The sequence below is a fragment of the Coturnix japonica genome, chromosome 1, assembly GCF_054131305.1.
Source record: "Coturnix japonica strain WE chromosome 1, WE-NBRP24, whole genome shotgun sequence".
Lineage (NCBI taxonomy): Eukaryota > Metazoa > Chordata > Aves > Galliformes > Phasianidae > Coturnix > Coturnix japonica.
The window spans coordinates 741,556-756,996 of NC_140663.1; the positions used below are offsets into that span (position 1 = coordinate 741,556).

The 15,441-nt window shown below is 45.5% G+C and overlaps 2 protein-coding genes across 29 annotated transcripts in view; one reads left to right on the forward strand and one right to left on the reverse strand.

Annotated features, from left to right (window-relative positions):
• The first annotated feature begins 105 nt into the window (after window positions 1-105).
• On the forward strand, window positions 106-14,708 carry LOC107311644 (uncharacterized). Of its 5 annotated transcripts, none has more exons than XR_014932801.1 (10): window positions 106-339; window positions 2,412-2,457; window positions 4,714-8,947; window positions 10,932-11,123; window positions 11,230-11,295; window positions 11,785-11,901; window positions 12,069-12,098; window positions 12,370-12,427; window positions 12,532-12,846; window positions 13,320-14,708. XR_014932801.1 is itself a non-coding variant. In XM_085511549.1 (9 exons), the coding sequence occupies exons 3-9, from the start codon at window positions 8,881-8,883 to the stop codon at window positions 12,638-12,640; spliced, it is 639 nt and encodes a 212-aa protein (XP_085367675.1). In that variant the 5' UTR covers window positions 106-335; window positions 2,412-2,457; window positions 4,714-8,880; the 3' UTR covers window positions 12,641-14,708. The 5 variants fall into 5 exon arrangements, 1 of the variants encoding a protein (XP_085367675.1); XR_014932800.1 differs by having other exon boundaries at window positions 106-335; XR_004309269.2 differs by lacking the exon at window positions 2,412-2,457.
• FBH1 (F-box DNA helicase 1) overlaps window positions 12,187-15,441 on the reverse strand; it is a 23,158-nt gene continuing 19,903 nt past the window's right edge. For 20 of the 24 annotated variants that reach the window (XR_014932701.1, XR_014932693.1, XM_085511254.1 and 17 more), the window contains one exon: window positions 13,580-15,422. Coding sequence is in view for 18 of the 24 variants with exons in the window: in XM_085511254.1 (XP_085367380.1) it covers window positions 15,333-15,422 (90 nt within the window). In the remaining 6 variants the exon portion in view is untranslated. Of the gene's footprint in view, window positions 12,912-13,579; window positions 15,423-15,441 lie in introns of those variants that run through there. The other 4 variants (XR_014932731.1, XR_014932671.1, XR_001553976.3 and 1 more) reach the window with 2 other exon arrangements.

Genomic DNA, 15,441 nt, shown 5'->3' on the forward strand with positions numbered 1-15,441 from the left:
AGCTGTCACTCAAGGTTCTACTCTCTGTAGGCCTTTCTGATTGGTCGGCGGGGAGAAGGGCGGGAAGGAATCGCCTTAAAGGAACCGCTCCCCCATTTTGTGTGGGGTTGTTCTTCTCTACTGAGGTAAAGAATCTGAACCCTGAAATAAACAATAAACGCACGTTTTAACCATCGGATAACCCTCAGAAAGGGTTGTTGTAATCAAACAACAGGATCCAGCACTTGATATTGTTGAATTTCATCCCACTCACCTCAACCCATCAATCCAACATATCCGGATCCCTATGAAGGGCCTTCCTACCCTCAGGAGATTGATACTTCATCCACAAATTAGTGAGTATGTATTCAATTACCTCACTCAGATCGTTGATAAAGATATTAAAGAGAATGGGCCCCAATAATGACTGCAGGGGAGGACCACTCCAAGAGATGGGTGGGGAAAAGGAAGAGGGAAAGAAAGGGAAGACCAGGAGAAAGAGAAGGAGAAATGAAGGGAGAAAGAAAAGAGAAGAAGAAATAGAAAGAGAAAGGAAAGGAAAAAGGGGAAAGGGAAGGATTCTATGATTCTAAGGAGAAAGGGAAGGGATGGGAAGGAGAAAGAGAACTGAGAGGAGAAAGGAGAAGAGAAAGAGAAGGAGAAAAGGAAGGGGAAGGGGGAAAGAAAGGAACGATCAGGAGAAAGAGAAGGAAGAATGGAGAGAAAAAGGAAAGAGAAGAAGAAAGAGGGAGAAAGGGAGAAAGGAAAGAAAAGAAGACAGAGAAATAGGAGGAGAAAGGAAAGGAAAAAGGGGAAAAGGAAGGATTCTATGATTCTAAGGAGAAAGGGAAGGAATGGGAAGGAGAAAGAACTAGGAGGAGAAAGGAGAAGAGAAAGAGAAGGAGAAAAGGAAGGGGAAGGGGGAAAGAAAGGAACGATCAGGAGAAAGAGAAGGAAGAATGGAGAGAAAAAGGAAAGAGAAGAAGAAAGAGGGAGAAAGGGAGAAAGGAAAGAAAAGAAGGCAGAGAAATAGGAGGAGAAAGGAAAGGAAAAAGGGGAAAAGGAAGGATTCTATGATTCTAAGGAGAAAGGGAAGGAATGGGAAGGAGAAAGAACTAGGAGGAGAAAGGAGAAGAGAAAGAGAAGGAGAAAGGAAGGGAGAAAGGAAAGAGAAGAAGAAAGAGAGGGAGAAAGGGAAGGAGAAAGGAAAGAGAAGAGAAAAAAGAGAAATAGGAGGAGAAAGGAAAGGAAAAAGGGGAAAAGGAAGGATTCTGTGATTCTATGATTCTAAGGAGAAAGGGAAGGAATTAAGGTAGGAGAAAGAACTAGGAGGAGAAAGGAAAAGAGAAGGAGAAGGAGAAAGGAAAAGGAGAAAGGAAGGGAGAAAGGAAAGAGAAGAAAGAGGGAGAAAGAGAAGGAGAAGAGAGAAAGGAAAGAGAAGAAGAAAGAGAAATAGGAGGAGAAAGGAAAGGAAAAGGGGAAAGGGAAGGATTCTATGATTCTAAGGAGTAAGGGAAGGAATGGGAAGGAGAAAGAGAACTGGGAGGAGAAAGGAGAAGAGAAAGAGAAGGAGAAAGGAAAGAGAAGAAGAAAGATAAATAGGAGGAGAAAGGAAAGGAAAAAGGGGAAAAGGAAGGATTCTATGGTTCTAAGGAGAAAGGGAAGGAATGGGAAGGAGAAAGAGAACTAGGAGGAGAAAGGAGAAGAGAAAGAGAAGGAGAAAGGAAGGGAGAAAGGAAAGAGAAGAAGAAAGAGAGGGAGAAAGGGAAGGAGAAAGGAAAAGGAAAAATGGAAGGGAAAAAAGTAAAGGGAAAGAAAATCAAAAGGAAAAGTAAAAGGATAAGAAAATGTTTCCTTAGCCAAATTTAATGTTGGTTCAGTCTAAAGTGTGTTCTTTGGACACACTCCGGGTCTATCTGCAAAACTGGCTCCTATTTACTTCAGCTGTTTGCTGCCCAAACCACCTGTCTGCTCCCTTCCCTTTATCTGCCTGTTCTCTTGTTTGCAGTCTTGCTTTGGTAGATTAAAATGATGAGAGATAAAAGCATTAATGAGCATGATTGCAGGTGCTTTCTGGAGTAGTCAGGTGCCAGATGCTGACATTGATGATTGAGCCAACCCTTGGGGCCCTGCTGCTATGTGAGTGGATGGGAGCAGGGGATTTCTGCTGATTCTCAGATTAACGCTGCTCTTGAGCCAAATATTTTCCTTCCAAAGTCGTGTTACACATTTGCTCATTGAGTATATTTGCTGAAACACTGAGATCTGAGGCTGCAATTAATCTCCCCTAATCTCAGCTAGATAAAAATCAAGTGTCTTGTCTTAGATGGTCATCCAGATTTCTTCTTTATTGAGTAGAAGGTGAAAGAGGGAGATACAGATTGGATGCCTTTCATTGACCTCTAAACTTCCTTGTTATCTCTCTTTTGCAGTCAAGAAGCAAAGGAATAGTGTGATGTGCTACCAGCTGTGAAGGAGGTAAAAGCTCTAGGGTGTTTTGACATCATTCTTAAGACAATGGAATAGGAATGGTATAAGAACAAAATAGGATAGGAATGGAATACGAATAGGAATGGAGTATGAATAGGAATGGAGTATGAATAGGAATGGAAGAGGATATTTATACTTAACCATAGTTCCTTTTTGGGTTGCTGAGGTGCAGCCAGTTCTGAGACAGAAGGTTAGGAAGCTTTAGACAAGAAACAAAGAGAGGAGCTGCCATTTCTGACATGTCCAGCTCAAAACTCCCATTGGCAGTAAGGCCAGCTTCTGAAGAATACCTAGATAATAAGCTCAAATATAATTGTTTTCCAATAGCAGAGTGAGTAGATGAGAGTAAAGGATGGGTTAATTTTGTTTGGGGTTGGTTTTGTTTTTTTTCCCCCTAGAATTGAAAGATGAATGAGAAGAAAACAATCTGAAAATGGTCACCATTACCACAGGCTTAGTTATCTGCTTTTCCTTTCCCATGCTTTATCTTCTGCTTTTCAGGCCATCTTTGACATCTCCAATTGAGATAAACGGTGTTTATTAAGTATGAAGAATGATTGCTATTGCTGTAAAATAAACAGCATGGCGAAGAGTCTCAAACTCTGATTTCTGTCACCACTAAAGTGATTTAGAAAATCTCTTCCATCAGAAACCTCAGCACTGTTTACATTCATTCTGCCAGATGGAAGAAAGTGCTTGCTTCATTCAAAGACCTGTTGGCTCTTATCATCTGAGCCTCCTTAGGCAGTCGAGAGGCTTATAAAAGCTTACTGAACAACATGCATCTTCAAATGGGTGAGAAATGCAGAGCTGGCATTTTGCTTAACTCCTTTTATTCCACGTTGCAGCTGCTCTCCAGCCTGGCACAAGTTCAAAGGAAGATACAACTCTTCATGAGAAATACAAGTGGCCCCAGAGTTGGTTTTTTTCCCTCCCCTGGATATGGGAAAGAAGTGTGGCTACGTGTCAGTGGGGAGGAACTGATATATGTTGCCCCCAGTGCTTGCAGCCAAGCTATAGGCACCACATTGAGCAATCAACAGCATGAAGTTCAGTGCCAAGTGCTGTGGCTGGGACAGAGCAATGCCAGATGTGGGTACAGATGGAGACAGTTAAACTCAATGATCTCTGTAGATCCTTTCTACCTGAACTACTCTACTCCTATTCTGTTCTGTTCTGTTCCGTTCCATTCCTATTCCCATTCCACTCCCATTCCATTCCATTCCTACTCCCATTCCACTCCCATTCCATTCCATTCCTATTCCCACTCTATTCTATTCCATTCCTATTCCATTCAATTCCTATTCCTATTCCTGCTCTATTCCATTCCATACCTATACTATTCAATTCCTATTCAATTCCTATTCTACTCCATTCCATTCCTATTCCCACTCCTATTCCAGTCCTATTCCATTGCTATTTTACTCCCATCCCTGTTCTATTTCTATTCATATTTCTTTTTCATTCCTATTCCTCTCCTATTCATATTCCATTCCTATTCCTATTTTATTCCTATTTCCATTCCTATATTTAAAAGAAATTCACATTCAGAAAATATTCCGATCAAAACAGTCCATTCATTCATTTTCCTTCTCCCAAGGCTGTGATTAAGCAATTCTTAACCTCAGAGCTGTGCACTGCTCCATTATCAGCACTACTTCCTAACTACTTCCAACCTTCTCCCCTTTCTTTTGCCATCACCAACAAACAGCAACTTCTCTGCCATGAAAAGAAGTGATTTTCCACCCAAATTTACCACTTGTATGTTCAGATTTTTCTTCTTTTTGCCTCCCTCCATAGCCACCATCATTCCTTTTCTTGAACTGATTGGCAACCCTGCCCATGGCATGAGGGTTGAGACTCAGTTATCTTCAAGAACCTTTCCAACACATCCATTCTCATGTTCTATGATCTTTAAGGACCCTTCCAACCCAACCACTCTATTGTTCTATGATCTTTAAGGACCCTTCCAACCCAACCACTCTATTGCTCTGTGATCCTTAAGGTCCCTTCCAAGCCAGCCATTCTATGACTCCATGAAATCTTCCCAACCCCATGACTGAACTCTCTTTTAGTCCTTTCCACTGCTCTCTTTTGACTGCTGCACCATCTCAGCCTCCCAGGAGCAGACCTCCTGTCCTCCAATGTGCTGCGGTCCCCTTCCAACACCTTCAGAATCTTCCTACATGCTCTTACATCAAAATCACTTTTCTCTTTGTTTGTGATTTCCTGTTTTTTTTACAGTGCTGCTCTAAAGAACATGCAGAAACAGAAGGGAAAAGATGACTTCTAGACTTCTCCATGAGAGGTGTTCCTTCCAACAGTGTCATAGTGACATGTGGAGTCAACTGGGATGCAGCCAGAAGAGCTAAGCATAATACACTACAGCTGCCCTAATTAGCACAGCAGGACCACAGAGCTTGATTTCATAATCCAATGACCCAATTAACCAGCTGTTGGGAGAACATCTGTGAATCTGTTTGAAAAGGAGCAGCATGAGCTGTTAGCCTTCAGCTTGGGCTTTTGGAGCTGTATCGTGTGTGTTTATCTGGCTGGATATCCCAGGAAATGCCATGGATTGATTCTGAAGTGCTGTGTTGCTACTGATTCCATGGGATGAGGTCCCTTCCAACTCATGCCATGAGTCTATGACCCACAAGAAATACGATGACCTGATTTTTTGGTTACGTATCTGCCTGTCTGGATTATTTTCCTCAGTTTTTTCCTTCTGTCTGAGCATTCAGAGTTGCTAACCTCTCCATTCCCTCGAGTCTGCATCATCTGGATAATACGATGATGGGTGCTGCCATCACATTTTGCTTTTCAGTCACATAATGTATGTAGAGAGATTACACTTAGAATATTTCTGACTCTACTTTTGCACGCAACCCAGCAAAGGCAAATCAAGAACAGGATGAGTTCCTTCAGCATAAAGTTTGAATTGTTGCTTACAAGTGATAAATCTATACAAACCCCTTGAATTGCACTTATTTTCATGTGATTGCATACAATCTTCCGTTGGGGAAAGTTCAAGTGGTGGCTGCACAGACTGAATGTATCACAATAATGCTTCTGAGCAGCATAAACATGCAGAACAAGAAGGAATATTTGTTCTTTGGGGCCACTCCAGCCTTCTGCTTTTTCTTTGTGAATGAGCTGTAAAGGAAGTTGGACTCGATGATTCTTCCAACTTGGGATATTCCATGACGCAATTTTTGCTGGGTATGTCTAAATCTGAAGAAGGAACTTTGAAGCATTCAGTGTTGTGCATGGAATTAACCCCAAAAGAAATGATAGAATCACAGAATCGTTAAGGTTGGAAACGACCACTATGGCCACCGAGTCCATCCCCAACTCATCCCACTAAACCATGTCCCTAAGTACCACACCTCCAGGCACAGATTCACAAAAAATATGAGTCCAGTCTGGGGCTTTTCTTCTATTTTCAGGAATTCTTGTCATTTGTTTTCTGAATCCCTCAACTTCAACTCTGAACTGAATTAGTTAATGTGATTTTGCTGTCATAAGCCAAAGTCCATACTCTAAATACTTTGTTCCTGTGGGAGCAAGAGGGTGTCTTTAAGTTCATCTTCTTCAGCTAAATCTTGGGGCAGCATTCCTCAGTTACAGGTACTCAAAAAGACATGGTTGGTGCAGTCTGTCTTCTAATTGAATCCCTTTTTACTCATAGTTCTGCATAATCTCCCATAGCAATACGTATATATCATTGAAACTACAATACAACCCGTTAAGTTGTGGCTGCTGACTAGTTCTGCAGAGCACTGACATTTGCTTAATCCTCTCCTGGGTGGCATGATGCAGAAAGGCTAAAAATACACCCAGTATATGAAATGTAATAGTTGGATTAAAGAATGAGCTCCAAAAATAAGGTGTCAAGCACCATCTCTAATATCAAACTCAGTGTTCCACAAGCTCTGACTACATAACGAGCTCTTTCCTTTGACAGCTCATGGAGGGCAATAAGAGCTTGTGCAAGCCTCCAGCTGAAGTGTTACAGCCCCATCTTTCATCCTGGAGTCATTAAGGATGGAAAGACCAATAAAGTAATCCAGTCCAACCCCTTGTGACTGCTCAGACTAGGTTGTGGTTGGTTATTCCATTGTAAATCATTAATTTCTCCCAGGATTGTGATATGGTGGCACAAACTCAAGTCTTGTGACCAAAATCTGTGTTTTGAGAAGAGGTTGCAACACTTATCACTAATAACTTTAGAAACAGAGAATTCCAGGAATCCCAGAGGATAAAACCCAAAGTGTCTCTGAGATAGAAACATCGTTTGTGGTCTCAATGGTACTTTCCCAATCTAATTGGAAACAAAGTTGAATTTCAAAAAAATCCCAGCGGAGATCCCCATTGAGCCATGCAACCCCAGGTCTTCCTCATCTCCTTGGAGGTAAAGTCATGCTGAACTCCAACATGGAGCAATTCCTTTTACCCAGCTCAGGAGCAGCTTTGGGAAAGATAGGATGCTTCCTCTTTCTCTCTCTCCTCTTTCATCATCCCTATCACTACCACTCTCCTCCTCCTCTTCCTCTCCTTCATCATCATCACCACTACCACCTTCCTTATCCTTCATATTCATCATCTTCATCATCACCATCTTTGTCCTCCTTTTCTTCCTTATTGTCTTCATCATTACTATCACCCCCTTCTTCTCCTCCTCTTTATCATCATCACCACCTTTCTCCTCCTTTTCTTCTTCCTTTTTCTTCGTCATCATAATCACCACCACCATCACCACCACCCCCTTCCCCTCGTTGTAGTCAACAGTACAGTCTTCCTCCATCCAAGGAGAGACAAATAAACATCAGCTGCAAAGTACAGTAGAGTCATTGGACGAGGCAAAATCTCATCAGCTATTTATCTCCAACCTTCCCCAACGGTGAGAAAGCTTGAAAATTGCTTATCATATGCTACAAAAGACAGCCCTTATGTTTTTATGGGTGGTGAAGCCCTTTGAAAATACAAAATTCAAGCTCAGGCCCAGGTTATCTCTACATCCCAGGGTAAGGGATGCTCTAAGGTCATGTTATTGTCTTGGTGGGTAGGGCAAAATGAGAAGGATCCTTTGATGCTACACATTGAGTTCAGCACACAAAGAGCTCCCTTATGGTAGGTTTTTAGGTTTAATAGGTTGATGGGAGAACTAAGGCCTCTGATAGCTCTGATTTTTGTAGAAAAACACTCAACCAATTCTCAAGGTTTCCAGTCTTGTATTTTGCTCTTTGTGAAATATATTTGGAAGGGTTTAATGATCAACCAACTGGCTGGCAACACAATACTATTCTACCGTAGAGGTTGAAAAAATGTCAATGATTGAGCTGCTTCCCATGAAGGATTTCTGGTTGGATATGAAAAGTTATCCTTCAAATAGCCTTCCCCTTTGGTTGTAGTAAAGGTATTCACAATGTCCATCCATCAAGACAGAATGAGTTGTGGTCAATGGAAAAGGACTTGAAGGCACACAAAGCATGGAGCCATGAGGTTGTCTGGGGAGGATTTATTGTATGGACATCTTCCATGGTCTTGGATCGTGCCTTCATTTCCAGATGGCAACTTAAAACTCCAGCTCTGGCACTGAAGGGCCCTGACATTGGCATCCATGAGGCCTTCCATCCAACCCAACCCCAACACAATCCAGCCCAGCCCAACATGAAACTCTTCCCTCTTCCCATTGACATTCTTGATGACACTGATTTATAATTGATTTCCCCTCGGAATAACATCCCTTCTCTCACTTTTTCTATTGTATCCCCACTTAGGGTATCACACCCTCCTCACATAACACCCTATTGCGACCTCTGGGAGTAAAGCATCTCCCTCCAGTATTTCATCTTCCTTTTGGGTACCGTATCTTTCACCACTTTGGGTACCGCATCCCCCCTTGAATACTGCATCCCCCTTGAATACTGCACCCCCCTTTTGGGTACCGCATCCCCTCATTGGGTATCACATCCTCTCTTTGGATACTGCATCCCTCGAGTTTGGCATCCTCCCCACTTTGGATACAGCATCTCCACTTCGGGTGTTGTATTCCCCCTTTGCTCGAGTTTTACATCCTCTCCCCTTTAGGACCCTCTTTATGTCCTTCTTTGGGTCCTTCATCTCCTTTCGGTTACCGCCCCTCTTTCGGGTCCCGCATCCCCCCCCTTCGCATCCCCTCACACCTCCACCGCCCTCCTCCTCCTTTCCCTCCTCCCCCAACCCCATCCCTCCCCATTCCCCATTGGACGAAGTGTCCCCACCGATCACCCCGCTCTGAAACCGAAAGCGAAAGAGGGAAGAAGGAGCGAGGCCATGGCCGGCGGCGGCGGCGGATCGCGGAGGGGCGGCGGTGCGGAACCCCTCGGGGAGAGCTGAGTCCCCCCATCCGGCTCGGGACCACCGCCCATGGATCGGCTGCTGCTGCTCTGCGCTGCTCTTGCCCTATATCTGCCCTCTAGCGCCTCCGATAGAGGTAAGCACAGCGGTGCCGCAGCTCTCGGCTTGCCGCTGGGAGCGTCCCATTCGTGCTCCTACGGGTGTCCGCGGTTTCCTCGTGGGTATTGGAGTGGGGACCCACACTGCGCTCTGGGGTGGGTCACGGAGCTCTTCGCGTGGCTGTGATTCACATAGGGGCTCCAGATTCCCCTCCCGGTGCTCATGCAGCACCTACACATGGCCAAGATCCCCCTCGTGGTGTCCATGGGGTGCACACAGTGCACCTCAGTTATCCCCCACTGGGTGCCTGCAACGCTCTCCCAGCAGCATTTGTGGAAGCTGGGGTTGATTTTAGGATCCCAGGGCTGCACCACGGACCCATAAGGACCTGTAGGATCCTAGGGCTGCACCACACAAACCCATAAGGACCCATGTGATCTGGATGCTGCACCATGAATCCATAAGGACCCACAGGATTCGAGTGCTGTGCCGTGAAGCCAAAAGGACCCAGAAGATCCAAGTGCTGCACAGCAAATCCTTAAGGACCCTTAAGATCCAGATGCTGCACCATGAGCCCTTAAGGACCCGTAGGATTTGGATGCTGCACCATGAAGCCGTAAGGACCCATAGGATCTGGATGCTGCATCATGGACCAACACGATGGACCCAAAAAGACCCTCAGGAAATGCATCTCAATGGGATTTCCCCATGTAGACCCTCAGGAGAGGCTTCTCAATGGGATTTTGTGCTGCATGTTTCTCATACGGACTGCCAGGAGATTCATCTGAATGGGGTTCCTTCCTATGGATCCCCAGGAGATGTATCTCAATGGGATTTTGTACTGTGTGTTTCCCATATTGAACCCCCAGATCTTTCAGTGAGGCTTGCGAAACTGTTGTGGAAGTGCAGAATATAAAGCTGGATGCCCTCCAAAAATCTCCAAAATAGCTTTAACGCTCCTTTTTTTTTTTTGCTGCCAAATCTGCAATATGATGGAAAATGAGAGTGTTCCGTAGCACTAAAAAATGACCTCAGCAGCAAATCAACAACAGAAGAGCATTCCCTGAAGGCACTGTGCTCCTGCCCTGCCCTGTAAATGACATTCCCAGCAGTGGTGACTCAGTCAGGACCATGATTTGGGGCAGAAAGCACCATTATGGGCTAATTGTTGCTATGCATCCCCAAAGAGGGGGATTCTTCAGTGTCTAACAGTGGTTGTGAGTTTCCATTGATGGGATCTTCCAATGATCTGTTAAGTTGTTGTGCATTCCCATAAATGGGATTCTCTGGCGTCTAATGGTGGTTGTGCATCCATCCCCATAGAGGGGATTCTCCACTGTCTAATTGTAGTTAGATAATCTCTGATACTCTCAGATAACTCTGATACTCTCAGATAATCTCATGTGTTACGGGATTTCCTGCCCTTGGGAAGAGTGTGGGATACTCATGAGGCAGCACCTGGCCATACCCTTTGGTTTCTCCCATCACCTGGCTTAATGTCTGCTCCTTGGCACCATCACCAGCCACTGTCATAGTGTGGTGCTGCTGTCAGTGTGATGTTACATGCTGATGGGTTGGAGTGTGTCCGGGAGCAGGTGGGAATGCCCAGAAGTGGCTCCAGCCCTCACAACGCATCCATCCCTATTGCCATCATATTCCTCTCCTCATTGCCATCATGCTTTCATCCCTATTGAGCTATTGGTTTGGAACTTCATGATCCTTGAGGTCCCTTCCAACTCAGGTCATTCTGTGATTCTGTGAGCTTTTGTTCCCGTTGCCATCATGTTCCCATCCCCATTGCCATCATGCTCCTGTCCCTATCATTCTCCTGTCCATGGGATGGCCATAACTGCAGCTTCAACACCTGGTCCTTCAAAGCCCACACATCATACAACTGCAGAATCATAGAACCAGTAGGGACCCATGAGGAACCAAATCCTGGTTCCACATAGGACTGCTCCAAATCCAGGCAGCTCTGACATTCCCGCTGTCATCTCCCATTCTATTTCCCCCCTCCACAGCGGTGCGATGCGGCCGCCCCAAGGATGTGGCCAATGCAATCATCAACGCGGACGACACGTCGTTGCTCCACACCAGCCTACGCTACACCTGCAAGATGGGCTACAAACGCAAAGCCGGCACCTCCACCCTCATCCAATGCATCCTTGATCAAGGCAAACCTGTCTGGACATCCACTGAGCTGCAGTGCATCCGTAAGTGGTCGTGTCTCCAGGGATAGGATGCAATGGGGATGGGGTGATGGAGGACTTAGGGTGTTACTGCTGCTGTTGATGGTGTCTTTGTTGTGTTTACCCAAAGGGGACCCGGCTCTACCTCTGCAAACACCAAGTCCTGAGCTCCCGACTGTGAGGACAAGCCAAAGAGGTGAGGAAGAGGTGAATATGGCAAAAACATTGTGGTGTGCGAAGCAAAATAGTTCAATTGCAGGATTAAATAGAATCACAGAATTGTAGAATTAAGGTTGGAAAATACACCAAGATCAAACCCAACTGCCAATCCATCATCACTGTGCCACTAAACCACGTCCCTAAATAGAACCATAGAATCATTAAGGTTGAAAAACACCTCTAAGATCATCCAGACTGACTACCAACCCATCATCACCGTGCCCACTAAGCCATGCCCCTAAATAGAATCACAGAGTCATTAAGTTCAACCATCAACCCAACCCCACTATGCCTACTAATCTATGTCCCCTAACTGCCACATCTACCCTCTTCTCAACTGTGGGAAATTATCCCATTTCAAAGTGGCTAGGATGTATCACCTTTGCCACATCCTAATTAAAACACTGCATAGTGACCAGACTGTGTTGCCTTAAATTAAAAGGTTTTACACCACTGCCCCCTGCAGGAACCAACACCACTGTGCCACTATTAATGCCCAAACCACCAGAGATGCCTACACCAGGAGAGGGGACAGCCCTGGGGACAACCCCACTGCCAACCATCCCCATAGACCACGCTGCAGGTGAGGAGATAACCTATAGCCAAGGGTTCTTTCTCTTTTCCAATACATTTTTTTCCCTTCTCATCAACCTTTTCAATAAGATTCTCCCTGATATTTCTCCCCGTTTCCAAGCTTCCCCAGCTCTGCAGCTAAAATCTTTTTGTATTTTTATGTTTATTCTTTAACAGTTTCCACCCCGACCTTGGCCTCTTCCATCGGTAAGTATTGCTGGGATGATGGTAAGAATGAGCTGCTTTGTTGGTTTCTTTTTTAACCCCCCTCCAAAAAAAAAAGACCAGGGCTATGTGAGGTTTATGCCATGTTTGAGGGCAATGTTTCCAAGAGGGGCAGCATGCAGCACCTCCTTCCTTGGCAAAGAAGATACCTTGAAAACGCACTACAAAAGTTGCATGTAATGCAGCTTTGACTCTTGGTGCAGCTTGGCCATCCATTGGAAGATGCTCATCATCTGCTTTGTCTCTCCCTTAGGGCTCTCAATTCTGCTTGTCTTCGGTGTTGCGGGATTCTGCTACTGGAGGATGAAGATGTAGGTTTGTTGAGCACCGTGTGGCCCATCCACAAGACCCATTGCTTTCCTGTAAGCTGGGAAAGACCCTCTGGGCACTGTTAACACTCCTCTCTCATCCGTAGGCACACGCAGAACTACGCGGTGGCGGTGACGGCCATCCCCATGGTGGCTCCCACCACCGCGGCAGACAACGATGAGATGTTGCCACCTGGTGACATCCCTACAGGCTGAGCACTCAGCACAGAGCACATTGGTGTACCTGCCAGCCCGGCCAGCCAGGAGGATGCTTGAAGTTCTGTGCTTCCCCAAATGGCGGTGGTATGGGGCATGTCCCCACGTCCCCATGATGCCCTTTGCATGGAGCATCTTCACTCCAGGGACATGTAGCTGCTCTTCTCAGCCTGAATAAGTGGATGAGATCACTCTGGTGCCAAGAGGTGAGTGGTTATCCTATTGTGTGGTTCAACGAGCAACTCAATTTGGCGCGAACTCAATGGAAATTCTAAATTGGAGCCAAAATTAGGGATAAATACCCAAGCATAACATAGGGCTGGAAAAGTTACCAGTATGGGATGCAAGGGACAGAGCAAGGCCATTAGTAAAGCACCCACAGGTGGCCTGAACTCATAGATAGCCCATCCTCATGCAGACTGGGTGGCCATGGTCAACGTGGTTCAGATAAGGACATTTGTGGGACATAGAATGGAGTTTGGGTGCAGGGGTTTAAGTCAGGCTGCTCAAGCAAAACCATTCCCTAGCTAGGAGCAAGGCCTGCTGGACACTAATCCCATCCTTGGAGATGCTTTAACCCCAAACTGCCCCCCAAAGACAGAATGCAGCACTGCTTAGGGTCAGCAGAGACCCAAATATCCCTCCACTGTACCTTGACTCCCTCCCTGCTCTCTTCCAGTCATTCCCTCATGAACCCACAATCACAGCAAAGGGCTCCAGCTCCATCACCAGCTCAGAGGTCACCCCCTCGTCCACACTCAGGGATCTTCAGAGGGCAATTTCGGCACCGATGCCAGCTGCTTTCAGGGGACTGCACATGGGAGTGATTTGCTACAAACACTACCAAAGCCTGACGACAAGGCTGATGGCTTTATGGCATCACTGATATCTGTTGTTATTCACTCATCCCCCACCCCCACCTCGCTACAGAACAAGTGGTTTTGTACTGATGTTTTATATATAAAAGTTATATATTATAATGTAAAAATACACACATGGCTGATTCTTTAGTTGGGTGTCTTGCCAGCCACAATGATGGGGAGGACAGTGGGAATGCTGGAACAGACAGGAGCTGGTTTGAAGTGTAACACATCCCTGTAGCAGCCAGGGCTGCTGGTGGTCTTCCAGGTAGGACTGAACCAGAGGAAAGGAGACATTCTATGATTGCAGCTCCTCACTGATGGGTACCATGGACACCAATAATCTTCATGGGTAGAAGTTGGCTTTGGACAACGAGGATGGGTGGCTCATGGTTGAATACAGAGCTGCAGCAACCCACCGCAAACTCTAAATGAGCATCACCCTCCTCTAGAGGCAAAAGGTGAAGGCAAGGTGACCTTCATCATCACCCATCTGGCTCAGGTGGAAGGCAAAGGGGGCTTTTATCAGCCAGCTGGAAAGCCAACCCAATGTGTCTCTTCCTCATTTCTCCTGTCCTTGTGTTTGTTTCATTGCTCTGGACTGTCTGAGCTGGAAAACAGCATTTTGGTGTGAAGACACGTGTTAAAACAAGGTTTCCTATAACCCCAAAGTGCCATGGGATGGTTGGACAAGAGATGGAAGGGAATGCTGGAGGTTCACGGTCCTGTGCCTGCAAGAGCTTCGCAGTTGTATTCAAACTTCCAAGTTCTGGGCGAAGTTATCTGCATTTTTGATAAACAGAAAGTCTTTCTGTTTTGCTTCGAAAGCAAAAGGAGAGAAAACAAAATAGCTGCCATTCCACGAATAACAGTGGAAGTCAACAGGATGTGGGAGTTTCCTCCATCTAACACTGCTCATGGCTCCAGGCTGAAGGCCAAGATCACGTCTCTACCTAAACTGGTTTCAGTTTTCATCTGTGCATGATGTGGGCTCTGGGACAACAAACCAAAGCGTTATCATGAAACAGGCAGTGTAAGCCACCCTCTGACTGATAGAGCCACTGCTATTGCAATGGCTGAAAAATAAATACAACCCAGGAAGACTTCTCAATGGGAGAGAAAGAAAACAAAGTATTAAAGCCTTTTCTTTTTTTCCTACAAATTTTATCTCTGTATTAAAAGTGTTCTCTTTCTGATCAGCTGTATTAGATTGGAATCAAATGGAAGCAGTTCTTCAAATGCTGCCTCCCTTCCCTCAGTGTTTTGCTACAAAGAGAAATTAAGCCCAAGGAAACCTCTTGGCTGTGAGTAAGGCAAATGACTTAAATTCAGCTGGGAGAAATTATGACTTCCTTCTTCCTCAGCAATCCAAAGCTGATAGTGAAAAGGTCCCCATTGAAACAGGTTCTAGGAAAAAGTTCATTTTCTAGGAATATAAAGTTTCTCTGGTTATTTCTCAGCACTGAGATTCCCTTTTGTTGGATGAGGATTTCCCTGAGGCACAATGTGAGAGAAAAGGCAGGGAAACCCCAGCAGCTTTGTCATTGAAAGTGTTTTCCTGGAGATGGAGAGAATAGATCAATAGACCTTTCATTGTGCATGTTATTTGTGCAGTGATGCAGGTCATGCTGACCAGCTCCTGCAGGGTTCGAGTAAAGGTCTCACCACTCCTTATAAGCAGCCTAGATGGTTCCTCTTGGAGCTGGTCTGGAGAATCCAAGCTGATTTTGGAGCATGGATGTGACAACAGTTGTCATCCTGCATTCAGTACATCTCTAGGATGAGGCAATGGCTCTGGGACTTGCAAGGCTTCATTAGAACGTGATGGGCTCTTACTGAAGTGCCAGGGGTGTCATAGTGCCAAAACGCTTCTGCACACAGGAATAGCAAAGGTAGCCACCCATATCCTTGCTGCCATTGCTCTGCGGGGGAAAAAATTTT

What these genes read in the sequence shown, in the direction of transcription:
- LOC107311644 (XM_085511549.1), top strand. Translation starts at nt 8,881, where the DNA reads ATGGATCGGCTGCTGCTGCTCTGCGCTGCTCTTGCCCTATATCTGCCC. An exon ending in GACCTTGGCCTCTTCCATCG is followed by an intron (nt 12,099 to 12,369) that starts GTAAGTATTGCT and finishes TCTCTCCCTTAG; the next exon opens with GGCTCTCAATTCTGCTTGTC. An exon ending in TGCTACTGGAGGATGAAGAT is followed by an intron (nt 12,428 to 12,531) that starts GTAGGTTTGTTG and finishes TCTCATCCGTAG; the next exon opens with GCACACGCAGAACTACGCGG.